General features: G+C 39.0%; 1 protein-coding gene across 11 annotated transcripts in view; it reads right to left on the bottom strand.

Moving 5' to 3' along the window:
• RARB (retinoic acid receptor beta) overlaps positions 1-13,920 on the bottom strand; it is a 320,192-nt gene that overhangs the window by 59,263 nt on the left and 247,009 nt on the right. For 8 of the 11 annotated variants that reach the window (XM_064414722.1, XM_064414765.1, XM_064414738.1 and 5 more), the window contains one exon: positions 7,581-7,729. In XM_064414722.1, the coding sequence (XP_064270792.1) occupies positions 7,581-7,729 (149 nt within the window). The remainder of the gene's footprint in view (positions 1-7,580; positions 7,730-13,920) is intronic. The other 3 variants (XM_064414759.1, XM_064414775.1, XM_064414796.1) reach the window with 1 other exon arrangement.

Raw genomic sequence — 13,920 nt, 5'->3', positions numbered from 1 at the left:
ACCAAGAGTCAAACATTGCTGTTCTTTTTTCAGAAAGCCTTCACTGATGTTATCAGGAATTTTACAAGAGAATGGAGTGCAAGATTTAAACCAAACAATTATACATTGTTATGTGACAGTTCATGGAAAATAAGAGAGTACTTTCCAGTTCCTGTTTCCACAGGACATTAGCCCTTATGCTCACAAATAAGTGAAGCAGCGGGGTTAGCACAGTTAGAAAGTCAATTTGGGGTAATCTCTGTGCTTTTACAGCATCAAAATGGTTCCCAGAAAAAATTACAGTAATTAGTAAAAACAACAATTCTCACAGTTTAAGATGAATCCCTAGTTTATGACAAGGAGCAGGGTAAGAGGAAGATTAGCTGTGGATGTAGGTGCTGTACCCTCATGGAGACACTGCTGCTCTTTGTCCATCTCTGCTCCAGAAGCCCAGCAGAGGGGAGCAACTGAGCTACAACCCAAAACTTGGGCCCAAAGAACTGGAAAGCACGTTTGGCACACAGCATAATTTATGTTTTTGCTACCTGATTTGGTGAGCAAGTAATTTATTTCTTCATTTATGGCATTCACACAACCCAGACAGAGATTTTAATAAACCAGGTGAAAAAAATTTTTTGTTCCTGATCCCACCTATTTCATCATGTTTGCTTGCTCTCAGAGTGCTTCCAACTAATACAGGCTTCCCATCTTAAAATTTTTACAACAGACTCAGGATCTGCCAAAAGTTTTACCTTACAAACAAACAAAATTTAAGAACTTACTGAAACAGATACCACCTTTTTCACGGGGCACCTGACCTTCCTGGGTTTGTTATTTGAAAAGCTAAAATTTCAAAGATGGCATTGAAACAATTAGGTCTCCTCTGATAGCACAAAATGAACAAAATTTCCAGGTTTTCAGTACTACATTTAAAGCAGTTGCAACTCATTTAGTGTCTTTCTGCGTATGGCACTGCTTTCTGCAAATGAATGGCTTGGAATGTTGCTATGCTACAAAGTGCTTACAGTTTAAGATCAGATTATATTAATAGTATGCAGAAAGGTATTTCGAAATACATTTTTCACCTTCTAAAAAGTATTGTTGATTTAACTGAAACTAGGAGCAATTTTGTGTGATTTGAGGAATTTTTCATAGCTGTGCATGGATGACAGCATGCATCTCTACTGCTGGCACTGTCGCTAATACAGCCTAAATGGAGACGAATGCAGCTTGATCATTCAAGCTGATCTGTATTTTTCTTTGAACCAACAGAAGCTTTTCCCACTGCATTGCTGCAAACAATGCTACTTCTTTCCCCGATACAAATCATACCGTGCACATATTTTCAAGTTCACTTTTCTTACTTTCTGTTTCAGTTGCAGGTGATTAAAACATGCCAAGAAAACAAAACCAAATAAATACATGGAATGTTAGTTAGCTAGCTTTATGAAGTGTGCTTTTATTTTTTACTGCTAAATAGCTGAGAAAATTCTATGTCTGGATCCTTAGTTCCCCGTAAAGAGGCATAAATATAGCTTAAACATAATTATATTATAGCTAGAAGCTAACATGTGCAAGAGTGGTGTTATCAAAAAGAACTGCTGCTTAAGATCCCTCCACAATCCCAGAACTGCCTAAGAAAATGCAAATCTCTTCTCACATGATGTAAGAGACATTATTAAAAGGAAAAGGCATCTGTCCCAAAGGACACTGTTCCATAAAGGGAACTTTTTTATGACAATCCATAAAATATTTTAGGTTCTCTCAGCAACATTTCTCAGAGACCAAAGCATAATATGATAGAATCACGATATCATTTAGGCTGGAAATAACATTCTTGCCATCAAATTTCAAACAAACAAATAAAATGAAAACCAGTTCCTCCCTCTCTCTCTCTCTGTGTAGCATTTTGTAAGCCAGTTGTTGTACCAATGCTGATCAGGGATTCATGGCCTGCAACAGGGAAACCCCAAGAGAACATTAACACAGTTGTGCTTGGGCACCTAACCCAAAGGCTCATGGGGACAGGCTTTTCTAGAGGGTGACCCAGAGCAGATCTAGTTTAGATGCTTTGAATCAGCAATCAGAAGAGCTTCTCTCTCTCTTAACAGACTGCAGAAAGCCCAGCCTTCAAAGTTAGGCAAGTAAATTAGGGCCTCAAGTTGAGTGGTGGGACTGCCTCGTACTGCATCTGTAAGTGATTAACTGAAAACTGTAACAAAATGACAGCTTTTCTCCTAAGCTTAACATCTTAAGCTTAACAACAAATTTGTTTGTTGCAAAAACGTTTTCATTTTCTCTATTTTTTTCCCCCTGTGTGTATTTTGCCTTTTTTGGGGAGTCAGTCCTACAAAATTACAGACCTGAATGTCAAGGTTTATATCAAAGCCTATTTTTTTCATACTGCTTCAAGCCTTTTCCATAATAAAAATATATATTTGAGTCAGGAATATGTCAAACAAACATATTTTCAGAGCTGAAGACCCTTGAAAATGTATTAAATGTGGCTACCCTTTTAATTTAATGATCCTACATTAGATGTGATTCTATATGAAAACGCTGATGGAAGGAAAGCTATCCTTATTTTACGATAAAAGCCAACTTGGGATCACTCAGTATTGAAGCAGATTTATCTACATTTTTGTCTGTTAGCATCAATAACAGGCAGAGAGGCATCTTCATCATTCAGACAAAACTGCTGGACCGTAAACCTACCCTCTTACATGCTGTGCTGTCTTCTCCTATGAAAGTGCTCTAGGCATCTTTGCTGCCCACCGAATTCAAGGCAGTAATCCGGGCAGGACTGTCAGCAGAGGAATGCCGTCTTTTAAATGCCCAGAACAAGAGACAAGGCTTTCAGAGACAGCTGAAGCTGCCAGAACACCAGCTTCTCCTCCTCACCCACACAATGATGGCATTGTGTGGGGAATCCAGCCCACTACTCTCAGTTCCCCTTTCTGCAAACCCAGCTACAGCAACGACTGAAGTCAGGACCAAAGAGCTGAGCATTTGGTGACAGTCAGCCCTATAACCACTTGCACCAGCTGCATAAATCCAAATTGCTCATTTTCAATGGAATTTGTTTGCGTGCTGTCTAGCAACACCCAGAGACGGGGGGGAGAAAAAAGAAAGATCTCAGAAGTCTGTAACTGAGGTCATGAAACAACATAAGTAGATTCCAAAACCCACCTCTGAGATGTCATGCAGTTTACAAAATGGAAAAGTTGTAAATAAGCTGAATATTGTCAATGTACTGTTTTACACATAAAAAGATGGAATGTCTATTTTTCTTACAAAATAGAAGTACATGGTAAAGATCAGTTTGATTTTGAAACTCAAATACGCATAGAAAGCCAATCACCAGTATGAGGCACACACACTTCTGTGTTTTGTGTAAAACCCATAAAAAACATAGAAGCAGGGTTTTGAGGTTTGTTTTTTTTTTAACCACTTTTAAATTCTCACTGTGGTTCACAAGCGCCTTTTATGAAATACTCCAGCCTCTAAAAACCTTAAATGATTAGTATATCAACACAAAGCCACAGAACAGCCTTCACACTGGAGCATACTACTGAAGACTCCAGTAATGAATAAGACAGCAAGGTCACTAAAGTATTTGGCAAAGGAGGTGAGGAGGTTGTTCTGAGGTACCTGGAAAAATAAGAACCAAGGATGACAGTGAGTGGGAAAAGAGGAAGGAAGGACAGGAGAAGGCACCAATCCCATGTGATTGTATCAAACCCAATGGTTTGACAAGGCATCTGAAGCCAGATTCTTCAATTGTGGAGGAAAAATGACAACAGATAGGGTAAAATAGAATGCTGCAGATCAGAAATGATGTCATCATGGCAGGATGTCTGAAAGAACTGACATTATAGTTGGTGGTGACACAAAAGAGAGGGTGGAAAGTTCTGTCTTCATGAACTCTGTGTCCAAGGTAGCAGAGAGGTGAGCAAGATGACAGGCCAGGGAAAGATGGGAGGGGAGAAGTCAGAGAGAGAGGAGTACTTTGGAAATTATCCAAGGGTTGGTGGCAGCTGAGGGAAGATAAAATTTACAGCACAGTGTTTCCCAAATTGAACATCACAAGGTCATAGTCACCATTCACAGCTCTCCGAGGGCTCCTGGCTGGAAGGGTCTCAAAAATACACCTGTTATAAGCAGAATATTGCCATGACATCCCCCATTGGTCTGCCACAAAAAGAGGTCAGTAAACCATGCTTTTCTAAATAGAAAGCCAAAGAAATGAACCTTGGGGAATGGCATCAGGAAGTCGATAAAGAGCCATTTAAGGAGATATTGGAAAGTCAGCAAGGAAAGAGCCCTGAACAACAGGAAAAAGAAAGCCTGATGAATCAAAGGCAGCCATCAACCCAAAACCTGGAGGACAGAAAATTGTTCCTTGTATTAGATGATGACTAATAATAATGATCACTGTGGCAGCAGCTTCACTGGAACTCAAAGGAGAAAAGCAAAAGAGAAGGAAACAGAGAGAAAAGTAGAAGAAAACCAGTGGAAAGCCAGCACAGAGAAACAAAAGATCAGGGTCCTAATTAGGTAAATATGATGTGAGCAGAGTTTTCCATTTGTGTTCCCCTTGGGAAACAAAACTGCCAGGAGTTCAAAGTGAAAGGTAAATGAGTCACAATGGAAAAAAGAAAAAGACTTTAGAAAAGGACTTCAGAACAGAGGAAGGTGCAAATGCAGGAGAAAAAATGAGTGAATTTAATATATAACATCACAGAATGGAGATTGCAAATTCAATGAAGAAAGAAGAAGGAAAAATAGAAGTGAAAAAGGAGAAAATTGCAACACAGTCAGATGAAAAGAGAAAGAAAGGGATTGGTTGATATTTTAGTCTAGCTTCTTATGGAATGAGATTGCCTCTCCCCATCCCAAGAGTTTCTGAATATGCTGGTCAGCTTCAGTGACAAATCTCGAAGAAAACAGCTCTTTGAAATTGCATGGAAATGTGCCTTCAAGGTAAAGGGGTAATGAATTTGAGTTTCCCAACTACATAAAAGGCTGTTACATGAATTCTTCCTTTTTATTATTGCTCTCTTGATTAACCAGAGAATCAGCATGAAGCTGCATGAAGCTCCATACCAAGCAGAAGCCTTCAGTAAAACACAGGGTCTCTAATAAACTTAAGTTTATCAGCTGAAAGGCAGAGATCCACAGGATGGAAGGCTTCCTCAAGCAGCAGTGTTCAGTTCTCAGTGCTTACTGAAATTTGCAAAGCAACTGGCTGGTTTTTGTATGAAGAAGGCTATAAAGAAAAGAGGTTCATGAAGAACTGATATTGAGAAAGAATAGAGGGGGAAAGCAGACCTGAGAACAGGCAGAAGCCTGTATGGACACACATCAGAAGTTCAAGGTGGTAGTTTTCTTGAGGTACAGGACCAATAGCTGATGACAGTATGAAAGCAAGTGTAAAGATGAAGGAAAAGAAAAATAAACCAAACAGTCAAAAAGGGCTCAAGAGAAAAGGATAACATTCTTTAGAGAAAGAGTGGAAACTGGCAACACAGGTTTCTGAGGTGGCGTCTGGTGTTACAGTCTGCTGTCTATTCTCTGCTGACATCCAGCTCAGACAACATTCAACAGCAAATGTAGCACCTGACTGTCCACCAAAGGGACCCATGGTTGATTCAGCAGCCACACCATGTTCTTGCCATTTTCTAGCATTTGCTAAGGAATTGGTTCAGTCCATGGAAGAGATTCCATAAAACCTTAACCCAACCTGCTGCAGAGCTAACATCAACAAACGCAAATATTACCAGTCTCAAGCAGCCAAGTTACTACTTTGGAAACTTGTTATTTCTCATAGACTGACAGGCTTTCTGTAACTAATCTTTTTTCTTTTTCTTTTAACATCAGCTATCGTTAAGTGCCGAATTACCCCATCTTGCAAATCAGCAAATAAGTAAAGATAGTATTTCTGTTCTCGTTGAGTAATGGCTAACACATTACAAGATGGAATTCCTCATGTATTTTGACAAGTGAGATCTTGCTTTAATTATTTATGAAAATGCTTTGCAGTAGACCAGTGAAAGTCCTACAGTGTATTTTTGCATGTTTTTCAAAAAGAATGAACTCTTAGGGACATGTGACCTTTCTGCCATGGCCTGCAATTATGTCTGTGCTTAGAGGTAATGTGGGTGAGCAAGTTACACTACCAGCATTTGCATGCTAGCATCTGAGTATGATGAGATTTCCTACTTAAGGAAATCAGCTACAGCATATTCTTTCCATAGTTATTTTTAACAAGCAGTTAAATTTTGATAGTTTTGTGGTATCTAAAAGAAAAAAATACAGACAGGACATCCAAGAAAAACCTCACTACCAGAAAGAGATTCTAAAACTGAGGTGAGCTTAAGAAGTTACTTTCACTAATTCAGTCTCTACAGTTAGAAAATAGGGGGGGAAATCAGATTTCAGTCCTTTAGTATTTAGTCTAATGACACAAACCCAGGACTATGATATCTTATGTAAGCACAAAAGGCCACTAGCACGAAAGAAGCTGAAGGTTCAAAGGATAAAGTAAAAATGGCTAACTGCATGCTATCTGAAAAATATATCATTTCACAAAAATAAACCAGCAAAATGCTTTTTGTTAATTTATTCTAAGAACTTTATTTATATGGCTATAGCACCTGTCACATTTTCAGCATGCATTAGTACTGTACTAAACACTACACATCTATTTTAAGCTAAAGGATGAAAATCATAGGTCTTTTCTTTAACTGTTAAGAAAGATCATTGCACTAGGGTATGTTAACAAATTTATGTGTGAGAGCATCTGCCCTATGATATCATTCTTTCCATTTTTCACTCTACCTTCTTCTTTGCATGCATGGAGGTGCACACTGTGTGCACACCTCCAATAATTGTGTGCACACCTCCACACAAACAAGGTGTAGCTGACATTTCTTCTCTGCTGGGTGTCTTTTCTTCAGGTATTCTCTACTTTTGAGTGGCGTGCTTTCTTACTGCATCCTATGGACAGCTATCAGTTCATACTCTGACAATCACAGCAGTGGAAGACAGGTGGCAGATGTACCAGCAGTGAAGTCTGACAGATTAAATTTTGCAAATACAAACCTGCTAATCCTCAAATTCCCAAACTGATTTGAGATTAGTTACATAGCTAGAGACTACACCAAGAATTTCCATATGATCAGATCCTATTCCTAAATTCCACCCCCTGAGTACAGAGAGGTAGAAGTACACAGAAAAAGGCCAAGAGCAGCCAAGGGCCATTTGAGATCTCAGGGAATATCTGACCTACAGATGTACAATGAAGAGTCTCAAAATGTTTTCCATTTATTCTTTGATCATGTCTACATCTATGACCACATTCTCATGTGAGCCAATAGTTAAGGAAGTCCCTGAAAGACATATTTGGCAGAAGTACGAAGGGAATTAATTCCAAGAATGATGGTAATTTACTTGTCTTTAGTCATGAATCAGAATTAATTCATGCAAGAAAGTTACAGCTGTCTTTGAAGACAATCAAGTCACACCAAACTGGGTTGTTTTATCCTTCTCCTAAGATGAAATGCAGCCCTATAAAAGGAAAGGGAGATGATGGCACTCACCTTACATCCCTCACAAGCACTGACACCATAGTGATATCCGGATGACTTGTCTTGACAAACAAAACAGGGCTTGTAAACACGAGGGGGTGGAAGTGGTGAAGGAGGGCTCGGAACAAGTTCCTCAGAACTGGTGCTCTGAGTTTCAACTGCTACAAAAGAAAAAAAAAAAAATTATTCATAATAATTTTGAACAAATTACTGTATATAACCATATTGCAAGTATCAAACCGGCCCATATTGTTCTTTCCATTATAAACATTAATTTGTCTTTCCTAGTAAAATTTAAAGGGAGCTAAGCAAGGCATATAATGACAGGACTACATCCTACAGCCTCAAAACTGCATTTTAAAGTACCCAATAATTTAGATGTAGGACATGAATTTTACCAGGCTCCTAAAAAGGACAACTTTGAGCTCATGTTCTGGTTTTAGCCTATTGAATTGCATAGTATCCACATGTGCAGGCTGGATATCAGCCTTTAAAGGGAAACTGTGATGGTACCTAATATCGGAAGAGTTTTTTAATATCTTGCCTTTTTCTAGGTCAGCATGCAATTCTGACTTAACAGGATAGCAGAACATATATGTAAAGAGTGTGAGAACTGAAGTGAAAATTACCTAAACAAGTTGTCCTTTCTTTTTTTTTATCTGTAAAACTAGCACAACCCAGCAATACTTCCTTACCTACCTTAACACCTGTATATCAGGAAACCTCGCTGAGAAAAAGCTACTTATATATTATGACCCCCACATCCCTTTATTGCCTTAATATTTCTAGACGGTCATTTGTTTTGAGCCTGTTGAAAAGCCAGTAACCCCTTTCAGGGAAAGGATGTGAAAGCTCTACGATGCAAGATAAGACATGTGAACTACATCTTTCCAAAACATCTGCATTAGTTTTCTGTGATATGCTGTCATCATTCCTCACGTTTATTGTGGATGTGCAATACATTTTCATGTTTCACCTTGCCGTCTGCTGCTTCTCAGATAAATCCCTCTAACTTTTCAACAGATATACAGGAATGACAGGATCTGTGAACTCAGATCTAGCCAGAAATATTAGGCACTATCAGCAGAGCTAAATCTCCAGAGTACTAACAGCAGGCCCTAAAGAATATTACTCAATGGAAAAATCTTAGACAAGATTTACTGTACGTGATATTTTTCAGATTACAATGATGATACATTTGTATTAAACTCATGATTCATTGTCAACCCATGTGTTGCCGAATTCACAGAGGGCATCACAGCACATGAGGCAACCTCTGATTATTCATGAGAGAAGGGCCCCTTTCTGCCTTTTTTCCTTGGGTTAAGCTAGTATCAACTTCAAGGACAGACACTTCTTGAGAAGAAAATAAATGCTAGAGTAAAGTATTAAAGGCTCTGATCTAAACAAGGAAATACCTGTGCAATTTATTTATATATCTAAAGATAAGGAGGCTGTGAAAAAACAGAAAACTAAAATAAGTAAAATAACATGGCTCCATAAATTGTGGCATTGAGACAATGTCCAGAACTACAGTCATCTTTTTCAGCATTAAATATGTGTTCCTACTGTACCAAGAAAATTTTAATGAAGCTTTTTCCTAATAAAAACTTATATGAGAATGATAATTTCTTTTCAACAGTAATTTTTGGTATTTAAGAGAGATAGAGAGTGCTCTGTTATTGATCTCTGCACAGCCACCCTGCTTGAATCAATAATCTATTAGTACTTCTAAATTAAAGTTAGATTCATCAAATGCCCTTGAGAAGCCCCAAACATTCCTTGCCTCATTTCATGCTCGTACATGAATTATGGTGGCTTCCAATGAGTCTATGGAATGATAAAATTTTAGCTTTAAAACTCCAATACCAGCAGACAATGTGTTTTGTATTAGCTCATTCAACTCTCCCGGTCCACCTAAAAGGCAGTTTTTAGGCTCCCCATGGGAAAACAAGATTCTGTCATTCAATAAAACAACTGCTCTCGTGCAATCCTTCTGTGATTTCAGTATGGGGAAAGCAGCCCTTCAGGAATAATACTGATACACTTCTGTTTATTCATCAATTCATCCTAAACAAGCACCATCATCCAATAGTAGTGTTCCATCCACAAACAGTATTGTACACCAGTCAAGCACTGTAGAAACAACAGGAGCTTCTGATATCCAGAAGAGATTATGCAACCAACTCAGTTCATAAATACACAACACAGTCAGCAAGTGAAGTGTTGAAGGTACTGCTAGAGAATATTTTTGAGGACGATTTGAAAAGGTATACGATAAGGAATGAGCCAATGGAAATCAGAAGAGCCTCCCTAAAACACCCATATACATGAGCCACTAAAAGGACCTAATCTACTAAAAATAATACTTGCATTAGCTGAACAACTGTCTAGAGAATTTGTTTTTTTGATTGGTAGGTTTGGGTTTTTTGGGGTTTTTTTTTGTTTTTTTTTTTAGTGGGGGGGTCTTGTTGGTGTGTTTTTGTGTAATAAAACCCAGTTTGGGCACATTCACTTTTGATTACAGGCAAGGTGTGCAGCTTTCTGGAGAACCCTGAACCTGGGTTCAAGCCATGCTTGACTCTTACTCCAGTTTCTGACTTACAATTCTTTCTTTGATTTAGCTTTTGTAATTCTTTATTTGAAAAAAGTATGCAGTGCCTGGGCAGACGTCCTGAGCAGGCATCTGTAGCAACCCATGCTCAGCAGGTATAAAGTGTTATTTTTGCAACATATTGATAGCTAACGAATGCATGACAGCAGAAGCTGCTTTCTTCTATGCATGTCTACACAAGCAGAAAGGAATGAAAGAAAGGATGGGGGGTGGACAGTTGACTTTTCCAGAAGAAGCATTTTTAAAGCAGTCCTACAACTTTAGGAAGAATTCAAGGGGGAAAAAAAGAGAAAAAAAAAATGCAACTTCTTTCCATGCCCTGCTTTCTTGTCCTATGGGATGTGACACTTCAGGAGCCCTACTCACCTGAGACAACAGAGCCTGTTGCTGTCACCCAACACCTGAATGCAGCTTAAGCACACACGGACTCTCAAACAATCGGTCACTTCACAATTCCTAAGATGTCTGAAATTTTTCTAAAGGTTAGATAAAGTAGCAGATAAGATCTTTAAAAGCACAGCGTGCTTTCTGAGAGCTAATTTACTGCCAGCTAAACCGTGTTGACAGATGGAGAAGGTATTTTATTTTGAGACCAACAAGAAGCAGGCAGGCACTGCAAAATGCTTCATGTTCTCCTAGAAGCTTAGATTATTACGCTTGCATGTTAATGCACACTTTGGACAGTTGAGTTTTAAAAGAATAAGAAGTTGTAAAGCAAATGGCATTTCCTGGATAGCCTCAAGGGAATTTTGAATACTGAGCTCAGGGTCCCTGGTGGGAAGCCGCAATTTCAGCTAATTAGGGTGAATAGCAAAGTGTTGCATTTGGTCAAAACATTCTGTTAACCCTCATTTTTGTTGGCACCAACAAGAGTCTGGATTTTTTGCCTTTTCTTTTCTTTTTTTTTTTTTTTTTGTGAATTCACTGCAGGAGTGCAAGGCACTCAGCTCACATACATTAGGCAGAAAGTCAAAGGAAACGCCAAAGTTCAACTAAAGTACAAGTAATTAGAACCAGATTCTCTGCTGCTTGTATGTGTGCATTTCATTGTAGAAGTTATTTATAAGCCTCCAAACATTTGAAAAAATAACTATATACTGTAGATCATTTAATTTTTATGTCTCGTCTGGAAAAAAAAGTCTGCTTTTAATCATCTTCCAGGAAAGAGCCAGGAACTGGGAAAGTGGGTCTCAATTGTTTCAATACAAATTTCTCTCTTTCATGTGCCACATAAAACTATACTATAAAATTAAATCCAAAATATCATTGACTTCCCCCCCCCCTCCATTTTTTTTAATTAAAAACCTCTTTGAATTTGTCATGCTTAAATAGTTTGCATTGTTATGAGGGTTTGGGTTTTTTTAAACTTTTGTTTGGACGACAGACAAGGGGAGAAGAAAAAAAAAATAGTGAGAGAGAAAGAAAACATTATCGTGGAGACTTGCCAGCCTTGACTTAGTAACCTGGCCATGACCCTCCAGCGAGTGTGTGTTTGACCCGGTCACACATGACTCTAGCTGCGTACTGTTGCTGGGTTATAAGTCCCAGATATTTTTACCATATATACAACAGGTGGGGATCACAGACAACAGAAAGAGGAAAACAAAGTCTCCCCTTGTGGGAAGACTCCCATTTTCTCCCTTGCAAAGAAAAAAAGCACAAAGCAAAGACGTTGTGCTGCTACTTCAGTACTGGCACTTGCTGTGCTGGATCTTGCTTTTCCCCTGGGGTGGACGCATGGAGGTGGAGTGGGCTGAGGGCAGGAGGACTGAGGAAAAGGCTCAGGGGAAGCCATGTGCAAATGTTAATCAACACAGGACAAATTACCACAGTCAAAAATCTTTCCCTGATGCTGGTATGCATCGAAGTTCAAGAAGGAATGCTTTTTATTACAAGTGAGCCCAACATACCTGGATTAAAACCTACCAAAACTGCAAATTGAGATATTATTACCAGGATTTTAGGAAGTACCTAAGAAACTTTTTTTTTTTCCACATTTGAGGGTTTCTTTTTTATTTATGGCTTTGTATCTGCACACATCTGCCTTAAAGGTATGATGTTAAATATATTTATTCTAATTCTTCGTTACAATTTTTGAAGCATTAATTTCATGCATATCTACCAGACTGACCTTAAAAAAAGGGTGATATTCTGGAAGAAAGCCAAAGAAATCCTCTAAAGTCTACTGGCTTGCATTCAGTCTGAAAAGGGGCATTCTACTTTCAACAGGGACATCAGAAGATGAAACTCCATGCCCTTGTTTCTTTTTGAGGGTGCCCAATCAAAAACGATCCTTTTCTGTCACTTTAAAAGCTAATAGACCATCTAACAGGTTTCCCCTATGTGCTGCTCAGGATTAATACAGTATGACTAAAATAACAACAGAACTAGAAAGAGGTAAAGGTTACAAAGCTCAGCAGCCCAGTCTGCAAGGACTGGACTAATGGACAAAACTGCGTGCAAGGTCACCTAAAAGGAGTCTCAGATCCAGAGCACTTTAAGGGCCATGCAAAGGGCACAGGCTGCTGCTGCCAAAACTATCTCAGACAAGGTGCAAGTCCCGATAGGCGCAGCTGAGCTGGCAGGAGTTCTCTAAAGCTGAAGTGCTTTTGCTGCTACAACTCTTGTCAGCTGAAGAGCGATAGGGACAGCTGGCTTCTGTCCCGAAGCATCTGGGAGAAGAGGGGTCCTGCTGAACTCTGCCCTCGCCTCAGAGTACAAGAAGCAGTGAAGCACACTCTCTGCTCTGATATCCTCACCCTAATGAAGTTCCAAGTACAAATTTAGCCATTGCTCCACTGCAGGCAGACATACCATCAGGACAGTATTTTCTTCCCCCACCCTTCTGCATCTCATGCATTTAGACAGTGCACTATTTTGGGCAGAGCCTCAGAATGTGCTGTACAGTAACTGGCGCTGCAGGACTTTCCAGTGATACTCCAATTCAAATAATGGTAATGATCATGATCCTGCCAAGTCAAAAGATGTTTGAAAGAATGAACCCTGAAAGGCCTCCACAGCCTTGAGGGGAGACATTACTTGCAAAGCAGGTCCTTAGAGCGCTTTCATTTTAACTATTGAAGCATTTCAATGTTAAAACACAGACTAAATTTGAAGTATGATTTAAAAAAAAAAGCTTCATATTCAACAAATGCCTTGCTATGTATACACCAAGTTGTATTTGTCAACTGACAGGGAAAAAAAAAGTGTTTACACTCATTTGCTGCATCTTCCCCAGTTTAGAACTAGGAGAGAGAGAGCTGCATCATATTCCTTCATGCCTTTCATCAACAAAATTGCCAAGTTTCAATTGCAAATCTGTAATGTTAACCAGCAGAGTCATGTAACATAAGTCAGTGGAGTCAGTGGATACTGACCTTGGCCACACAACAGTATAGCCCTTTGAAACCTGTATTCATATCAGGTGATTAAGGCCAAGAAATAGTTTAGTACCCTACTGCCAGCATAGCAGAGCTATCCAGATTTCTTTTGCTCTAAGTCACATGACAACAGCATCTATCTTCTTGTTCTACTGTCATCTATCTTTCTGTTCTACTCTCATAATATAATTTCTGTTACTTAGCAGCTAACTTCTTCACAGATTTTATTATTCCCCCAAATAATCTCTATCAGTTGCCCATTGAAAAGTAGAGATTCTTTTGTAACATAGTTTTCTGTTATGACACAATTTGGCCTCTTTATCAATCCATTAGTTAAACATGGCAATTCAGTCACCTG

The sequence above is a fragment of the Passer domesticus genome, chromosome 1 (genome assembly GCF_036417665.1).
Source record: "Passer domesticus isolate bPasDom1 chromosome 1, bPasDom1.hap1, whole genome shotgun sequence".
Taxonomy (NCBI): Eukaryota; Metazoa; Chordata; class Aves; order Passeriformes; family Passeridae; genus Passer; species Passer domesticus.
The sequence above is the reverse complement of the archived record's forward strand: the minus strand, read 5'-3'. Positions and strand labels throughout refer to the sequence as shown.